General features: G+C 38.5%; 1 protein-coding gene across 1 annotated transcript in view; it reads right to left on the reverse strand.

Annotated features, from left to right (window-relative positions):
- The window catches only part of TRIO (trio Rho guanine nucleotide exchange factor), a 244569-nt gene that overhangs the window by 5185 nt on the left and 219570 nt on the right, over nucleotides 1–19814 (reverse strand). The window contains exons 39-53 of the mRNA XM_058830459.1: nucleotides 19336–19402; nucleotides 17804–17907; nucleotides 17102–17171; nucleotides 15512–15601; nucleotides 14804–14896; nucleotides 14171–14221; nucleotides 13873–13950; nucleotides 12732–12923; nucleotides 11643–11820; nucleotides 10048–10817; nucleotides 5648–5895; nucleotides 4713–4851; nucleotides 4339–4366; nucleotides 3337–3499; nucleotides 935–1056 (exon numbers count right to left, since the gene is read on the reverse strand). Coding sequence (XP_058686442.1) covers nucleotides 935–1056; nucleotides 3337–3499; nucleotides 4339–4366; nucleotides 4713–4851; nucleotides 5648–5895; nucleotides 10048–10817; nucleotides 11643–11820; nucleotides 12732–12923; nucleotides 13873–13950; nucleotides 14171–14221; nucleotides 14804–14896; nucleotides 15512–15601; nucleotides 17102–17171; nucleotides 17804–17907; nucleotides 19336–19402 — 2393 coding nt within the window. The remainder of the gene's footprint in view (nucleotides 1–934; nucleotides 1057–3336; nucleotides 3500–4338; nucleotides 4367–4712; nucleotides 4852–5647; nucleotides 5896–10047; nucleotides 10818–11642; nucleotides 11821–12731; nucleotides 12924–13872; nucleotides 13951–14170; nucleotides 14222–14803; nucleotides 14897–15511; nucleotides 15602–17101; nucleotides 17172–17803; nucleotides 17908–19335; nucleotides 19403–19814) is intronic.

A 19814-nucleotide genomic window follows, 5' to 3' on the forward strand; every position in this document is an offset into this window, starting at 1 on the left:
TTGAAAAAAGGGAAGAAAGACTATATTTTGAACAGGTTTAGGACAACTACGGAAATCCCCATATCAGCTGGGACACTTCATGTCTTGGGGTTTTTTATATGAGTCATTTTGAGACAGAGCCATTGTGCTAATATCTATTAATTCATTTTCAACAATGGAAAAATATATATGCCTTACAACAGACTAAAAGACTCAGATGGCATCAATTGTTATGAGCTGCTCTGTAAGAAAAACTGTGATCCTGTTGTCTATATTTCCTCAATTTCTAAAAATGGAGAATTATAAACACTTAGGAGAAGAATAAGTGAATGTACGAACACACACCAAAACTTATCACTATGTCATCACACACATCAAGTAAAAAACTTTTTTCCCTTTGCTCTATGCCCCCTGAACACAGGCATTTTTTCATCTTTGCACGTTTCCTTTTCATTCCTCACAAACATTCAGGTTGCCTTGCTTCAGGTACTGAAATAGTTTAACTGTAGATCAATGATGCAAAGACAAGAACTAGTTGTACGTTCTCCCAAACATTGTGGCTTTACAATTCAAGCAAAGGAGAAAAATAAATTACAAAATAATACTACTCTTTTCTCATCTGTACACTTTAGAAATTATGTTAGCATTGGAACATTCACCAAGACTAAATTAAGAATGCTGATGATAAAACATGATTTTATCAGTGTGCTTGAACTAGTACTGGCAAAGTGAATACATCTTGACAGTACTGTGGAATGTGTGTATGAACCTCTAATCAGTTACATCCTAAAACTGCATCTATTCCTGCTAAAACAGGCAATATATTACAGGTAACAAGGCTTGCTATCAGTACTCCTTTACCAAAGGGGTGCCCAGGAGCTGAGCTTTTCTTTTTACTGATATGTGGGTACTTTGACTGTAACTAGGCTTTAGAAGAAGGAATAGACAGGCCTACCTAAAACTCGTAGACTGGCGGAGGATGAAACCGAACCCATGTCGTTTGCAGCTATGCATGTGTAGATACCATCGTCTTCCGCAGTGACGCCAACGATTTTCAGCGACGCCTCTCCCAGGTCACTGCAAAACACAATGGCAGCTGTTAACTTTACAGTAACTTCACAGACCTTAAGCTATGAAAATCATGCTAAGTTAGGTTGATATTGTTTATACTTCCTATTCTCCAGCCCCGATCTCTCTCTGGATGAACATTACTAACCCTGCTCTGCCATATCAGAAATGTCCACCAGAACCTGACCACTTTGTATTCATCCAGTATCTTGGAAAATGCTATAGATTACTAGAAAAACATCCTGACTGATACTCTGTCTCACCATGTCTCAGGCTCTGCTGTTAGAAAAATCAAGTGCTTTCCCTGTTTCTTCTGACTTCCTTTACCCATTCAAGTTTTTGGAAGCCATATTAGGACAAATCTCCATCCCTCTTCTTTCTGAAAGGTTCGTTTCCATCCATGACTCCCAGGAAGTGTCAGTTGATCAATCATTTGTGCTTTCAGAGCATTCACCCCTTGTAAGAGAGGGCTTGCCCTTCAACACAAAAGGCACACTTCATCACAATGCTGGAGACCTCAGAATCTGAGAGAATGATGATGGAAGAAACTAGAAAGGACTTAAGTTTATTCTCTGCTCCAGGGCTGTGACAGCATTAAGCTAGGTAATACCTGAACAGAAAGACTCTGCAGGCTCTTCCTTAATCTTTCTCACTGTTCACACTTTTTGTTTGATGGTTTGTCTTTAAATGCCTGTGTGGGTTTTCCAAGCAAGGCTAACACCCTTATTCCAGGAGCCAGCCCGTGGCCTCTCTCCAGGGCCACCCTGGCCAATCTACCCACAAGACATCAATATGATGGATGGCGAAGCAATGGCGTTTATTGCAGGGGAATTTGACAATTTATAACCTAGGGTCATTGTGTTACTCCCATCTACATACGTCACACCTAAGTGCTATTGGCTAATTGCAGGTTTTGCTATCCTAACAGAGAGGGGGTCTAGCAGCTTCTCGTTACATCCCGAATTCTTCCGCAGCGCAATGCCCTAGACTACAACATGCCTGCTTAAATTTTCCTCTGTGAAATAAATTTGTAATTTTCTTTTGACTATCTGCCATGGACATGAGCAACAGTAAATTTAATTTGTAAGTCTTTCACAAATATGAGTACTTGGCAAGTCTTCCCTACACTTTTCACCTCTAGGCTCAATCCAATCCTAACATTCTGTTGTTTTTTTCACAATAGTGTGTATTTTCAAGATCTTCTATCATAGTTATTGCTTTCCTTTGGATTCATGTCAGCTGCTACAAGTCATTTTACTGACTAACCCAAAACCTATTTGCAATGGTCTTCACCACACAATTTCAGGGAGAAAAAAGACCGTAAATTTTAGGAACATAGGAAGATGACAGCTTTCCCCAGCTCAAAGAAAATTTCAGGATTATTTCTAAAAATCTGTCAGCCACAGCCAACATTATTTACTGGATATAATTCTGTAATGAGTAACAATTAATTAAATCTAGAAAATTTAACTCTCGCACATCTCAGAACAGCCCTGGATGCAGTAGTAAAGCTGCCACACTGCCTTTGTCTTCCCATTGAAAACAAACAAAAAACCCAATGAAAAGAAAAAGCAGGAGCAGCCGGAAGTAAAAAACAGTATAAAATGCCACAAAAGAGCCCTTCATTCTGAATTAAGAGTATAATTCATAAATAAGACATTTCTTCATACTGAAGTTACTCATTAAACTCCATTTTCTGTATATAAAAGGTGCTTTTTCAGAAAAAAAAAAAAAATTAACCTGCAGTTTCCCGTTCCAAAATAACAATTTCTCCTGGTGTTTGAGTTACCTGTTATTCTGTTATGTTCTATCCCAACAAAGATAAAACCAGAAAACAGTGTTAATATCCACGCTTCAGCAATGAAGAGTGATGTTGTCACATCAGTAGGAAGGAGAGGCTTCTTTGCAAAACACTGTAGTGTGATCTGAAAGCCACTAACAGAAATAAGGGACTAACAGGATCTGTCAGTGCTGGCATGTCACAACACACTGGTCTGTTTCAAGGACAAGGTCATTGTGACAACCACAATGGCTTCTGCAATAGCTAATCAGAAAGAGCACATGAGTTTTATTTTGTTTTTAAAAATTGACTGATTGTAACATTTTGTTACCCTGGCCATATAAAGAAGTTACAGAACATTTCTGGAAAATCTCAGTGGTGACATATTTCTGTCTCAGAGCAACCCTATCTTCATGCCTCAAAGCCAAACCCTGTCCTGCACCAGGGGTGCAAATTAAAAATTAAAAAAAACAGTTTCAGCAGTTCCTGTTGAACGTGACACAAATTACCTGTACAAAATGCTGTGATGACCGTCATTGCTCAGTGTGTTATGATCAGGACCTTTCCAAGTAACTGAAGCCTTGGGGCGACCACAGACTTTACACCTAAGCACGATGGTCTCTCCTGTCTCACATGTTACCTCACTCAATGGAATTATAAACTCTGGGGGAACTGGAGAAAGAGAATAATGGCATTAGGTAAACTGAAGCAAATACATTTAATTTCTTCTATTCCTTGCACTTTTTTCTATTTGACGAAGTAGTACTTCAGATTCCCAAAGTGTATATATCCCCTGCCCTTGGAGCACATCCATGATTAGGCCCCTTGCTGGGGCTGTACAGAACTAGTGAATTTTTCTCTACATGAACTTGGAGAGAACACTACTGCTGTGCCACAGATAACCCTGAAGCCTACCATGGTGAACCAAACACCTAGTTTATGGAAAGTGAGGAAAGTCTCCACTGAAAAGTATTTAGGAAGTGCTCAGCTAGGCTATCTTTATATCCATCCAATTTTGCAAAAGAGAACACACTTTATCCACCGAAGCACTGTAGTGCTTTCCCTTTTCCACAAGTGAAACTCAAAAAGTTTGTTTCTGCCTATTAAGCTAAAACCTCAGTTTGGCTCTGACCCCAATGGGCCACTATCTTTGCCCTGATCTGCCTCTGTACTGGTGAGGTCCTGAATGTTCCCTAGGGTGCAAGATTAAAAATAAAGCAGCTCCAACTCCTGGCCTTGTTACTTTGCAATTTCAGCAAGGCCCCACTTCCATAAAGAACACATCATATGGTCATTGTGTTTTATGTTGATTTGGACTTGTGAACAAAAAAGTGTTTCTTGCATCTTAAAAAATAAATATGATGTATTTCATTCTACCTTATCTAAAAAGAGCCTGTATATATATATATCTATTTGTAGAAAGCACTCTGTTCCTGACATAATTCATATCTAGCAAATAATGTTTTAATAAAATTTATTGACTGAAACTTTTAAAAATTAAAGCAACTTACCATCATAAATGTAATTGGGGTTGAGTAGCTGTAAAGAAGAAATTAAACAATTAATGTCCTGATAGTCTTATAATAACTTAGAATGGTAGAAAACCAAGCACAGAGATATAGCAAAGCTAGCCATACCCAGAAAATCCAAGAAACATCTGAATACCACAATTTCTGCACCACTTTATTCTTTTTGCAGTATCTTTTTTTTTTTTGTATGATGCTTTCAGGCTTGAAGGTTATAACTTCCTGCTTTCAAATTTGCCCATAACTGTCCACTAAGGTCACTGCTGCCTTTGATTCCTTTCTGTGAAGTTCTGACAGAAGCTACTTCTAAAGAAATCCCAAACCAACTTCTTTTGGAAACTATGTCTTTGAACACTTACTTTTACAGAAACCTTGTTGGCAAGTCCTTCTCGGGATTTACGATAACCATTTTCTAGCTTGCCTTCCCTTTTGCCGTCTTTATCTTTTTTCTCAGATTTCTTCCTTAATCGGAGTGCTGTGTGCCAAGACGTTGACTTCCTGAACACAGAACATGAAACTCTGATCAATTCTTTTCAACTGCCTGTTATGCCCTATATTATCTAGTTTCATGTAGCATTGGAGAAGTATGCCAAAATGTTATTTCTATGTATTACAATATAGTAAAATAACATACACTAAGTGTTCCATAAGGGATGCCACCCTTGGCTAAAACTCTGAACAAGCTAGTAATGTAGTCTGAAGTTCAGTATTCCTTGAAGTCACTGCACGAATGGTAAACTTTCTATATGAAAATGTGAACTGTAAATCAAACTAGGCAACACTGGGTATGAAACCCATACCAAATGCAGCCTTACAAATGCTTTACACAAAATTCAAACTTTGATATAATTTCTTCCATTGCAGATATGAGAGAGTTGTTCCTAGCATACTGCAATTTTTAGTAGGTTTGTGGCTTAAAACAGATGTCTAGGAACTCTGAAATCTTGTTTTATTTCAACAAACGTTCCCTGTTTTCCTAGACAAAGGTGTCTAGACTGGTAACTCATTCTATTAAATAAAAAAATTAAAGAAAATTATTTCTGCTCTTAGATAAGGCATTCTTTTCCCAGAAGATTAGGTTGTTGTAACTTTCTATTAAATAGTATGTGCTTCTGGGATCTTTCTTACTAGCTTGTATTTTGACATTTGCTAAGGGAGGTCTCCAGTACTCCTTTGGCTTGTTGTTCATTTATTTCTCCATGATCACATCAACTTTTGGCCTTCAAGGTTCAAAGCCTTCTCTATATTGGAAGTTTCCTTCCTTCCTCCTCTTCTATGCACACCAGGTACTCACTTGATGGTTCCATCAGGGTTGTCAATGATGATTGCACTGGTATGCCCTAAGACATAGCCGGGAATCCAGCCCTCGGCTGCGGGGCACTGATCGGTGGCGGCTCTGAACACCAAAAACATGTTCTGTTGGTTGCTGGCTAGAATCTGCACGACCTCTCCTTGGTAGACATTTATCTCATCCTCCTTCACTGCCGTGTAATCGTGTGTCACCAGCATGGTGGAGATATTGCTACTGCTGCTACTTTCACTCTGCAAGCATCCATCATAAGCAGAGAGCAGGGGGAAAAAAGAGAATAAAGTTTAAAACTCATTAAGAAAACAGATCTACATTACCTACCTAATCCACTTGGCTTAAATTGTACTCAAAGAAAAAGAGCAATGTTTTCTTGTTTAAAGCTGCCTGTGTCTGTATATCTTGTGAATTAGTCTGATATTTGAACATCTTCATGTACTGCTGCTGCACAAATTTATTCCCAATACTGTCACTCAATATAATTTCTTTTAACGAGGAGTCAGTTTATTAATAAATTTCAACTTGTCTTCCTTTCAAGCTCAGACACTGAACCTTGCATCTTCATCAGGCATCAAAACTACAGTATAAGCACACTTTTTCACGGTCTTGGAAGTTCAATTGCAAAATCATAGCCATTAACTCATAATCACTGGAAACTCAGACAATGAAAAATACGTGTAGTCTTTCCTAGCACTACCTGTCAGATCTCAGACACTGGCCTTCTGCATACAAAACATGACAAGCTACAAAAGAATAAAACTGGGTTTTGACAGCATCTCTCAAAACGACAAGACTTATCTCTGGTTGCATCTTTATGATCAGGATTATTCCTTTAAATGCAGAGGATGAAGTAAATTACTGAAATAAGAAATTATTAATTTGACGGTCAAAATACACCCACTAAACTGTAAGAATCCCTTCTAATTGATTAGTGACTAAGATAGATGAGTGTTGCTCCCTGTTCATCATACACTCTCAACTACTGTTCATGATTTTGCTCATTTCCCCAGCAAGCATTTGTGGAAAGCTAATTATAGCTGAGAAGATGCACATTCAAAATCATATTACTTTCAGAACAAAATGCCTTCTCCTGACCACGAACCTAATGGAAATCATTATTTTTCAAAAGTAAGACTTACTGTGTCCATTTGCATCTGTTCCTTATATGAGGTTTAATGAATGTAAGTGTAAAATCTATTATCAGATTACACAACCTACTCCCTCAGTAATTATTCCTTTCATGAAACAAGTTAAAAACAAAGTGAATGGCCAATTAATGATGTGGCATGAAGTGTGTGTGTGCCTGTCTTTTGTCTCTGTTCTTAGTTCAAACTGTTTCAGGTCACTCAGTGCCAAGGAGTTCAGCTCACTGTGCCTCAGTAGAAGCTGAGCTGAAGGAGGAAATGAGTACCCATGTCCTGGTAGTCCTATTGCTTATAGAGCAGAACCACATTAGTACCACTCATGTGCTAGCAGCCAGTGGAAAGCTTGGAACACAGGATTAAAGCATCTTTTTTTTTCTCAAAACTGTCAAATATTTCTCAAATATTGAGGAGATGCAGTGGGGGTCAGTTGACAGCATGGTGCATTGGGAGCCCTGAACACTGCGTTCTCTTGCAATCTGCTAAAGGCCTTGAACAAGTCATTCCATCTCTCTGCGCCTGTGCTTCTCTGAAGACTCTGGCTGAGAAACTAAGACATTTGGAATGGAACTGTCTCAGATTACTAATTCATAGCATGTTTAACACCCTGATGCTTGGAGTGCCAGTGACTCTGTACATTTTATTCTAGCTGGACTGTTATATACAACTGAATGACTCAAATCTTCTTTTTGCCATATTAAAATGATGAAGCATATGTTACTCAGGGAGAAAGATCTCATTGTGGATTGTTACTCTACTAAAGGACATTAATTTCAGATGCTGTATTTCCAGCATTTCTTTTTTTTTTTTTTTTTTTTTTTGTGTTTAGAGGATGGCCTGCATGGCCTTTTGCATTAATAAGTCCTTTCTATGATTCAGACAAATTGGGAACAGCTGAACCAAAGAAATTAGGTCTCATTTTCAATAATTACTTAAATTAGGATGACAACTTGCTACATTCTTTTACCTAGAGGAAAACCAACTCTATCAGAAAAAGAGAAAAAGCAGCTTTTGTTGACTCCTCCTTTTAAGACTTAGAATGGAAGATGAAGGGAAGTTGCAATATCAACTTAAACCTCAAACCTTGCCCCACACACTATTCTGTAACATACTGTCTCTTAGTATGCAGCAGAATTTGTATAACTGCAAGACTGACCTTTCTATAACATAACATTTCTTTCTGACATTTAAATCTTGAAGGATCATAATAAACTCTGAACATTTCTTATGTTCAACAGGGACAGTTAAATCTGTTAAATAAACAACTGTCTGGTAACTACTAAGTGACAAATGTTCTTGAGAACGTGTTTATACCAGAATTCATTCTCACCATGGAAAGATAGCCTTTCCCTCTGCCTTCCAAGGAAGTAATTATTCTTGCACAGTAATGTTTTCTTACTGAAAGTACTTCTGGTTGTCACTGACCTCAACTATGGGATTAGAGAAGGATCGACAAACAAAATGTAAAAAATTCCTCCCATATTTCTCAACTAGCAAAACTGACTCCTTTTTCTTCTTAGAAGTAATTTTTCCTTAAGTAATCGACCATAGCCATATGTGCACGTGAATATAAATACACAAATGGTTATATTAAAATAAACCTTCACAACCCATTTTCTCCAACTTATTCCATGTGGTGTGAAATCCTGCTGCTTGGTCTAGAAATGAGGTTATAAATGAGGTCTTATGGCCAATTTCAGATTTCAGTTACCAAATAAAAGAGTTATATAGCTGAGAACATATAGCTGTGATGCAGACGGCATGCATTCCAACATTATGCTTTACAGTGAGATAAAAACAAGCAATGGTGTCTTTTCTGAGATAGTATCAAAATCCAAATGTTTTGAAAACTCAGTGCCACCTCATCTTTCTCTTTCTCTTTTTTTAATGTCACAAGCTTAATTATTATTATCCCAGTACCACCATCTTGATTCACAAACTATGCAGTAAATGGAAAATACTCAAATTTCCCCAGATTTTACATTACATTACATCACATCACATTTTGCTAGACTGAAGATAAACACAAGACAGAGCTAAACCAAGTAAAAAGCTGATGGAAGATCAGGATGAAAATACAAAACATGCAAAGCATAATTTATTCTCTTCTGAAGCTATTATAAAATTAAGTATAAGAACTGAGAAGTCAAGAAAGCTTTGTGTGTTAAACAGTTCTATAAAGAAATGCATGCATTTAAAAAAGGTCCAGCCAGTTAGGTGATTTGCAAAACTCATATTGCATATCATTTGTGAGAGAGTGGAAAAACAAACATTCATAAACACAATGCTTAGTGAAGAGAAAAATCAAACATGAGTTTAAAAAGAAAGGCACCATAACCTGCCTACCACATCCATGGCAAATGCCTCAACATTTTTTGCTTTATATTTGCACATCCCCCCATGAATGCTGTTGCTTTCCTGGTGGGTGTTATTAGAGAGAACGTAGATTCTGTTGATGGCGCAGATTTCTGCACACACATACCAAGTGCACACTAAGAGGTTGAATCTCCAGAAACCCAAAACCGGTTCTTCTTACAAAGGAGAAAAGACAAGTGGAGCGGGTAATTGTTTTGGTTGTAGTAGAAGTAGGATTATTGTCGCTAGGTTTTGTTGGCCTATTTTGAGTGGATTGCAGAAAGCTTCCTTGATCAAACACAGGATTTAAAAAGAGATTGATGTACAGCAACCAAGGCTGAGAGGGGGAAAAAATAAATTAATAAAAAAAAAAAAATCGAGCAGCCCAGGGAACATAGATGTCTCCATGAAGTTAAAACTCAACAGGACAATGGTGGCAAATTTGTGCATGAAAGTGAAAAAAGGCCCAAGGCAATCTGCCAAAATCCTGAAGTCAGATTTCAGTGCTGGCGCAATGCATACCCCAAGGTGCTCTGGCTGCCACACTTCAGCATGTTAATTATGTGCCTTCAAATTAGAGACGAAAGAAGCAAGGACAGCAAGTTAGTAGGTATCAGCCCTGTGATCTATATTTTCAGCAGAGGCAGAAATCGCATCTAATGTTAGCAGTTGCTTTTGTGTCTGTATACATAGCCATGTTCACATGTATACACACACACAGGTAGACACTCTTGTATTTTTAATGTGCAGAAGATATCGGAACAGTTGATTATTTCAGAGCAGTACAGCACCGGAGAGCCAGAAGTTAGTACGGAAAATGATGGCAACGCACAGAAGGGGAGCATGGAAGGTTTTAGAAGAGCTCGCAGGACAGAGGTGCTCCGCTCTTACCCCATTACTCTGGGTGGAGTGAACTGACTGCTCGCTGGTCGAGGAGCATGTGCTCATGCGATCTGTGTCCTTGCTGTGTGAAGAGTGGCGGTGGACCTGCCGCTGGAGGGAGTCATTGTCCCCAGGGAAAGTGAAGGAGCCAGGGCGGCTGGCAGGGGATGCTGGGATGGAGCTCCAAAAGGAGCCCTTCTGCAGGGGGCTGCTGGGTGGAAAGGTTTCCTTGCCAAAAGGAGAAGGGAAAGTCGTAGATAGAGGAGAGTTCATTGGAGAGATGGCTCCTGGCCTTGGCTTCCCAAGCGTCAGTGATCCTATGCTGTTTCTTGTTCGACTGTCCTCTGAGATTCCACGTGAGTCCTTCTGGACTCCATCAGCTGAGCCAGAAATGTTTCCTGCTGTCTTCCTGGGACTTTCAATAACTTTCATCTTGGGAATCTGTTCAGCTTCTCTCTGAGGACCATCCGGCTCAGCACTGGGAGGGTGCCTGTCTGACTGTGTCAGGCCAGTTTCTAAGGGGGTGTCGTAGTGTGGCAGGGAGTGATTGTGAATGGACATACCTGACATCTTGTCTGCCTCTGCTTGGGCCGAGGCTGCAGAGGAGACCAGGACTGGGGAATGGTGTCTGACAGGCTGGGGGATCCGGGATGGCCGGCTACGGCTGGAGCTGGGGATGCCACTACAGCTGCTGGGGCCGCCGCTGTTACCGCTGCTGCTCCCGCCGCCGCCTCCACCACTGCTGTGGTTCCTCTGGTACTCGATCGGGGACGTCAAGGCTGCAGTGGGGGCGAGGGGGGAGGCAGTCAGGGGAAAGGGGGCAGGAAAGGGAACAGGAACAGTTTAAAACAGACATGTCTATCGGCAAAAAGGGGAGTGCTGTTCAAATAAATTTCCTTAGCAGTGGAAAGGCGCCACAGACTTCAAGTGACTTTTCTGTATCTAACCTTCATGACCTGCTGTATCTACCTATATTAAAGATTAAAATCTGAAACTAAGAAGAAATGTTTTCTTCTAGGATCACACTGTCAGTCAGCAGCCAAGTTGTGAAAAATAGGTGTGACTCCACATTCTCTGCTTGTTGTTACACACTACAACTGTTTAAAAAAATCTAGGTTGGGACAATAACTGATTGATATAAAAATAGAACAAGAACTTTTTAGCGTCACAGCAGACAACACCACCTTCTATTTTTCTCCTGCAGAATCTCAATGTTGTTGCTACAGTAAGATGTGACAACAATGCCCAGCAAAATAATAGAAGCAAAACATATTCTGAATAGATGATAATTTCACTTGGGTTTAGCCTTTAAAGGCTTGCAGTTGCTCAAAAGGGGTACACAAGCTCTCAACGGATGGCACCTATCTTGATTCACTCCTACAAAACATTTGGAAAATTTCACCAAGAGAACACCATGTAAATTCAGACTACCACTCTTATAATAAATGCAAGCATCTGTTCTGAAGCAGAAATGCGGCACATATCCCCCCAACTGTTCTGTATTAGCTCAGGAAAAAGGCTTGCAAACATTTCAAAGCCAAGAAAAAAAGAGATGAGAGAAAAGTCATCCAATTACGAACTTTCAGTGAAAGAAAATAATTTACCATTTAAAAAGTTGCGCTGGTTTTCCAAAATTTGGTTAATTTCATGGATCCATAACTGGCGGACTCCTGGACTGGCAGAATGCAAAATAAAGGTCTCCGTGACATCACCCGTTCTTGATGTTAGTGCAAATTTACATGGATCGCTGTCCACATTTTCCTCCAGGGAAAGGCAACTCACCTTCATGAAGAAAAACCATGTGTATTTTATGGGAAACATACCTTTTAAAATCTCGTTATTAGGAGTTTAGAGTCAGATCTTCAAATGATAACCACTCGTTCCTTTAGTAAAATAATACCATGAAATGAAGTTACTTAATTCCAGTAAACTAAGAATTAGTGTACAGATTACTGACACACTGTGCCTGAGCAATCTCCAGCAGGTCAGCATGGCCCAATGTTCTCCATCCCTCACTTTCCTGACAGTTTAGTTAAAATGCTGAGCCTGCTATGGAGCTTCTTCTACCACTACCCCCGACCAAAGGCTTCAGCTGCACATACAGCAATGCCTTGGACCTGGATGCTCAGCCAGAGCTATAAACAGCAGGTTCAGGTGGCAGGCAGAGCACCAAGGTGGATTAGGGGAAGCAGGGTCCACCCAAAACACTTCATGAGGGCTGCTGAGCCCTAATATTATCAGGACTTTTCAGGAAAAGCTTGAAGTGGAGAAACACTTTTTTATTTCAGGAAGAGCTGACATATCTACGGTCACACTACTTACAAATGTTATCTACATATTTGGGTATCGGAAAGGATACAAAAAGAGTTTTTATCTCTATTTGCAACGTGGTATACTCACAGCACAGAGCTGAAAATGAAACTTTGTGAATAACTTGTCCAATACTTTGCGCCAGAGCACCTACTTTGATGTGCTTCACGCAGGAAGCATCAGAGTACTGGGATCCAAAGATCTCCACTTAACATCGGAGTGAGAACAAATTTGGTAGGAAGTGATACCAGGAAATGACTTGCACCTTACTGCGCTCTATGATTGCACATCTAGATGTCACTAGTGACTGACCACAGAATGAGAAACTGTTACCTTAGCAGAGTTTGTGCAGGAGACACAAAAGACTCACACACAACAGTTACCTTGATACTGTTTTTAAACAAGAATCCGGGCATGGAGAAACCTTTCTTTTTATCTAGCAGCTCACTGAAAATGACAATCTGCTCAAACAGGAAGACCCGTCTCTCCTTGCAGCGTGGCAGAAGTCCTGCATCCTGGTCTGTAACCAAGAATGTGTCCTGGAGCAGGAGCTTACCCTGGGCTACAATTTTACCCTAAATACAGAAGCAAGAAAAAACACATTTAGTGAAGTTCTTTGTTTCTTTCCCCAATCAACCTTTTTGAGCACATGTTCATGACAAACAGCTTTGTGTATTTCCCACCTTCCAACTGTCATTGACCATTATATATTCACTTCTCCTCTTATACATAAGACATTCTTGTGCTCTTTCTCAAAAAGAAAAAATCAAAGAAAAAACAACAAACAAACAAAAAACCCAACCAACAAAACCAAACAAAAACCAAACCAAACCAAAACAACAAACAGTCATAAAAAACCAAACAAACCAAGAAAGAAACAATCAAAAAACAAATAAAAAAACCCCAAAACAAAACAAGCCAGACCAAGCCCCAAAAATCCACTCAACCCTTTTCAATTCATATTGCACTTTGAGGCTTGGAACACTAAGATTTTCATTTCTCTGTTCTGAATAATTCCAACAGTTACTCATATATTCTCCCAGGGTGCTGAGTAGCGGTAGAATTCAGGTTCACGCCTGCATCACAGAATATAAAGAGAACATATGACTGGCCTGACTGTTGCATCAGTAGCCAATTTCCATCTCTTCTAGACTTAGCAAGTCAAGAAGGGCTACAGTTGCCTCAAGTACATGATTTACCTTAGTGACTCCTCCTTCGTCTACACTACTGAAGTCAGATCTGCTCACCTTCTTTAAAGGCAAGCCTTTAGCCAACAAGGGAAGTGTAGGAAGACTAGCCCTTTCTTGATTTTGCAGAAGAGCTTACCTAGTTTGACTGACATAGCAGGTATTGTTTCCCATGAAAAAGTCCTTGGCAAGGCTAAGACTTGATTTTGCATTTACTGCTTTTTGCACCAGCTAACCAGGTAGTGAAGAAACACTGTACACATTTCTCCCCACATTATTAATGGTTAATTTCTAGAGAACGTGACAAAATCTCTAAGCAAAACTCCAGCCAACTTACATCAAATCCTTGCAGGCGGCCAACATTCATCATGTCATTACACCGTTTTGGTACTATACACATGACCTCTACAGCTTTCTGTTCAAGACAAATAAAAAGTCAAAGCTTTATTTTCCAAATGAGTTAGCAGCATAAAATTTTGTTTCATTATATATGGTTGCTTTAGAACAGAAATGCAAGAAGTAAACTCTTATAATCACTTTCTCAGGAGGATCAGAAAAGGAAAGTGACTCTGCCAAAACAAGAAAAGTTCAGAGTTAAAAGAATTCGTACCACTAAGAGAAAATGTCTTAAGTACCTCTAGTTCTGTTGTGTCAAGATTAGCTTTTTTAGAATACTTGAGGAAGTCCTGAAAAAGAAAAAAATCAAGTAATATTTCTTTTCTCATTAATAATCAATGAAAAATCTTAGAAAATCTGCATTTGATATCCTCTATCAGACTATGATAGACTGCAGAAGACAATCATTTGAATTTAGCTCATACAAACAAAACATATGCTAAGGCAATGACCTCTGTGCTATACAGGGTTGCTCTTAAGTAAACACTTAGGTGATATTAAAATGATTACAGGTGTAGCTGGAGAAGCTGTGATGAGTCCCAACAACTTGTATTATGTTTACATCTGAAAACAGTTGGGAATTCCTTCTGCCATTTCTATGACACTGGTACAAATTTTAAACATTTCCATTCTAAACATATGGTCTTTAGCTACTAAAAGAAAAAGGAAATTTCTGCCCAAGCCATCTTCTGTAATTTTTATAACTATCTGAATGTGTTCAGAAAATAATCATATGGCATTGCTTACAAATCTGGGTTCTGTTAGGGAAAGGGGTGGAAAAACATCAGCATTAATTAAAAAAGAAAACCTATCTGTTAACACATCTGTAACATATCTATTAATATAACTCATTCATCTCAACATCACTTTACCTTCAGTAACAGCTGGTATTTCATAATTCTCTGAACAGGTTTTATTAGCAAGTCCGTGAGCTGAAGTCTGTGGCCCAGGCGCTGCTTTAGATCCTGAGAGTTGTGAAACAAACATTTTTGTTTGTTCAGTTAGAAAGACCTTTGTTTTGTTGCATTAGAAACACAGTATACATATCAGTATATAGAGATAAATATATATATATAAACAAGGATATATCAGTATTAATTGTCATCACACCAGAAAGTGGCAAAAGTAGAAAAATAATCTAATCGTCAGTTAGCAAAAGCTGTAGGCCTTCCCCTTATCACCCTTGCTCCCAAGGTATTCCCTTCTGCAAGCATCTTTCATCTCTTTCTTGACAAGGCTTTAGAGTGAAATGCAATTTTTCAGTCACAGGTTGTATACAGTCCATTTCCAACGGTGGTCTCTGTTTATCCAGAACTGTCATTCTATATAAAATGCACTGGTAACTGCCTGGGCTAAGGCTACTAAGGATAAGACTCTACTGGTTAATTAATATCTTATGCCTAACCTTTAGTTTTCATCGCTAGGAATCTGTATCAGATTTGAGAAATCAGAACAGAAATGTGTTAGAGAATTGTAATTTAAAACATTAACAACAGTATGTGCTGCATTTTTTTGGCTTTTTTTCTGGTTTGATCAACAGATTTGATTAATACTTGGCCTCACATATCTTACAAACTTACCTCAAAAAACGTATCAATGTATTCTGAGACAATGTGCTCAGACTTTGGTTTGTTTTGGCAGTAAACTATGTACATGTGCAACCTTCTCTCCTAGAGGAACAAAGATACAGAATGATACACCATTATCAAGAGAAAAACATGCCAGATTGAAATTGAGTATTATTTTAATAAGTACGGCAGTTCCAGTGTATGAACTAAAAAAGACCCCTTTAGGGAAAAAAAAAGCAGTTACATATACAGAAATTACAGATCTGAAAACAATTTCTTTGGGAACATAATTATGATTTAGAAAGGCAACACAAGTGAAAAAAATTCCCACAGCTATAAATCCTTCTGAATGACAGATGTTCAGAGATGCTCAGCGGGTTCCACAATAAAGTTAAGCATGAAAATGGTTATATTTTGCTTTTACCAAGAGCCATGGAAGGTTTGACAAGATGATCCCACAGTGATCCCTTCCAACCTTGACCATTCCATGATTCTGTAATGAAGCCTTTGAAGTATAGTATTTTTTATTCTATTTTAATAATCTGATGATGATGATGATGATGATGATTGCCTCCTCCTGTTTACATGTACAGAATAGTTAGGGGAAAACTTTCATGTCTTTTATTTAGTATTGGCTGTCCTACTGGAGTTTGGGTGGGGATGTAGGTGATGAAGCCTGGAAATGGAGGCATTAGCATTTTTTAACTCTGATTCTTTATCTTGTGCATGTGCTTTTAACACCAAAGCAACAGAAAAAGGGAGAGGAAATAACTTCTGCCTTTAACATTTATTCTTGATTACTGACATTGCTGGTTAAGAAGTACAGACATACCCACTCAAAAATCTTTCCTATCACTTTGCTAGGATTTGTTTGCAGTTAGGGGCTTTGCTTCCCAGAGACTTACAGAGTACTGACCAGTAAAGATAAATGGTAAGAAAGAAATGAAAAAATAAGATGGAGACTGGAAAGGACACAGATTAAGAACAGGAACTGAATCGTGTTCTAGCCGATAGAGTTTTGCTAGAGGATGCTGTAATAGCATCACAGCTTGCCTTTCCATCTGGAGTGGTAAAGGTGCCTTTCAAAGACAACTCAATTACAAATAATACCAGGAGAAAGTAAAACAACAATCAGAAACAGGGAGAGCTACTTCCTACAGGTTTCCCACTTTGCCAGTGACAAATTCTCAGAAGGGAAAAGGATACAAAACTAGAAGACGCTCAAACTGGAAGAAGAATGAGCCTCTTTCCTATTTGTATTTCTTATATTCCATGCTATTGCATGAATACCTGGGATTAGAAGGCAGGTATCATATGAAATGATGATTCCCTTGCACTGAAGTGTAACTGAATAGAGTAATGGGGCTCACATTCATGTTCCCTCTCCACAGGAAGGTATTGGGGACAAAGACTAGAGCATTTACTTCTTCTATTTGTAAGATCTTAAAAGCAATCTCTCCACCTCTTACAGGTGAAGAACATTGTAGAGCACTCTGTACAATGTACAAAAGTGTACAAAGTACACCTGTGTTGTACTTTAACAGACAAACATGTTGGTCAGTAGCAGCAATAGAGCTTGCCAACAAGGACATTTGCACTTACATGTTTAACAAACAGGGATCCCAGCTTTTCTGGATCTTCAAGGCACTTCTCCAACTCTCCTAAAAAGAAGCTGAACATAAACACAACAAACAGTTCTTTTTATTCTGACAGCACACATTATAGCAACAGGTAATTGCATTGCAAATTGGTCTTTCTGCAAGGCAAGATACTTTGTGTCTCCTATCAGCAGCTTTAGATGTTAATGACAATTAACATCCAAAATCCAAAATGATAATGTTAACAGTGTAACACTTCAATATAATTTTTTAAAAGGATATGCTGAATCCGTGCCAAGATGAAGAAAAACCCTTGGCATTCACTAGCAAAATTATTAGATTTCACATACATTGATTGAAAATTTTCCCCTTCCTAGTTTGAATGTTTGAGATGCTAATATTGCCACGCTAACCACCCCTAAGAAATTCTTTAGACTGTATTGTTAGAGAGAAAGCAATGTACAAAGTTCTATCAATGTTAGAGATCCTCAGCTGAAGTACTTGCTATATATATATATACACACACATATATATATACACACACACGCATCCTTCTTTAAAGCAAACCTTCACACCAACTTTTGTAGGCTGAAGTTACATTTTCTACAAGTCAAAGCACAAAACCATCTGCATTTACCTTGTATCTGAATATCAGAGGAAATAATTCCTAAAGTCAGTCTAATATTTTTTTAGGTACAATACGTACTCTCTGTGCCAGTCATAAATCTGGTGAATGTTTCCAAATACAATCTTGTCTTTGCCTTTCATATCATCAGGTACACCATCTTCCTTCATAAGTGCCATATAACCCTGCAACAGTCCAAGAGAATTCACTGTAAATATTCTTACTTAAGACAAAGCAAGTTGTCTTTTAAGCCCCCTTGTCCCAGAAGAGGTCCAATGGCAACAACTTGCTTGGGACACAAAGCCAAACCTGAAAACTGTTCTATAACACAGCCTAACATAAAGCACAGACACAAAGTATCAGAGATTGAGGTGAGGCTGTCTACACAACAGCACTAGAAAAATTAATTCACTCTAATTTAGCTTGTGTGCATGGGCTCAAAGCATGAAGGAAACTTCCCCAGCCCCACTCCTAATTGCCTGAAGGAGCTGCAAGGCCTGGCCAAGTGGGACTGTTCCTGAGTAAATGTCAGAGCCACTGAAGTGGCTTCTGTGCTGCTCTACTCTGTCTCTTACTTCATTCACCCTAACACCACACCAAGGTGCACTGAGGCGGAAACTGCCCATGGGACTGTGCAGTATGGGCAAACCAAACACAAAAATGTTAAAAAACAATTCTGTTAGTAAGCATTCTCGCTGCAATAAAGCTCCTCTAACATTTTCCCATAATCGCATCTTATTCTTGGTTTCTACACAGCTGTCTCACAAAGCAATTCTACCATATAGTTAGACTGGGAGTGTTTTTTAATTTTCTAATATTTATGCAACGCTACTCCTTTTTTCCAGCCAATAGTTCTGTGCCTAAATAGCCAGATCTGCTTTTGGTTTTCCAAGTATATATTTTGATGTCCAGCATTTTCACCAGAAATTATGTTGTTATTTACAAGACTACATCTATTCACAGACTCCTAATGCACCCTTCAAATATCGTAAAAACACTATCATAATGCTGATCTTTCTTGCCCCCCCACCTTCAAAATAGAGTTTAAGAATTAAACTTTATTAGGCTAAAATTCACTGTCATGCTCATTTCTTTCTACTCTTCTAAATGCATTTTGTTGGTAGCTGAAGACTGAGGGGGAGATATGCGATGTTATCTCATTTTACAGCAGGGAAATCTAGGAAGTCTAAGAGAAGCCTAGTGGTAGGAGAGGAAGGAGGACTTTCAAATCTTGGGTAGCTGCTCTGTATGCTGAGGTACAATGCTTTCTTTTTTATGCTTTTTTTTTTTTTAAATTGAGATGTGCTAAATAAACCCACTATCTACTAGGATAACATTAGGCCAGAGGTAGTGATTTTAAAAAAAAAGCAAAGAACTACACTCCTCAAAAGAACAATAAGGTGAACACAGTAACAGGAAAAAAAGAATGAAATCTGATTTTGTATTTTAATACATTAAAACCTACAGTAGGGAAAACTCAGCATGTAAACTTCCACATTTTTAGTCTCTTCCTTTGTTTGTTCGAAAAACGTAAGTGAGGTTCAAGCTGCATAGCTGGTTAGTAACACATTTTAAAATAAAAGAAGAGATCAAGAGAATTGGAACCATCATACCTCAACTACATAGCCCAGATCTCGCACATAATCTCGCTCTGTTTCCACTAATTCCTGTAAGACATAGCTACAGTGGAAGGAAAAAGGTGAACAAATATTAAAGAATGAAACAGATTTTTCAAGATGATTAATGGCATACATACAACTTTTTCAACATATGCAGTCACGTATCTTTCACAGACAGAACTGAAATGGAAGAATTAATGTACATTGGTTCTTAGAAAGATACTCCTTTGACGTTAAAATTGGACAAGGCTTGCTTCTGTTTATCTAAAGTCAGATATTTTCTTAAATGTGACATTAAAATGAAACATTTAACCATTGTTTAAAATAAAATGCTATTATGTCTCTGGTCTGGAGACTCTTAGCTATACAGATGGTTATTTCTATACACAAGTTTAAAAAATTTGAAACCAGGCATGTTTTTATTATACCATAGTAACAGTTTACTACTACGTAGAGAAATTAAGCATGGGTGG

The sequence above is a fragment of the Poecile atricapillus genome, chromosome 2, assembly GCF_030490865.1.
Source record: "Poecile atricapillus isolate bPoeAtr1 chromosome 2, bPoeAtr1.hap1, whole genome shotgun sequence".
Lineage (NCBI taxonomy): Eukaryota > Metazoa > Chordata > Aves > Passeriformes > Paridae > Poecile > Poecile atricapillus.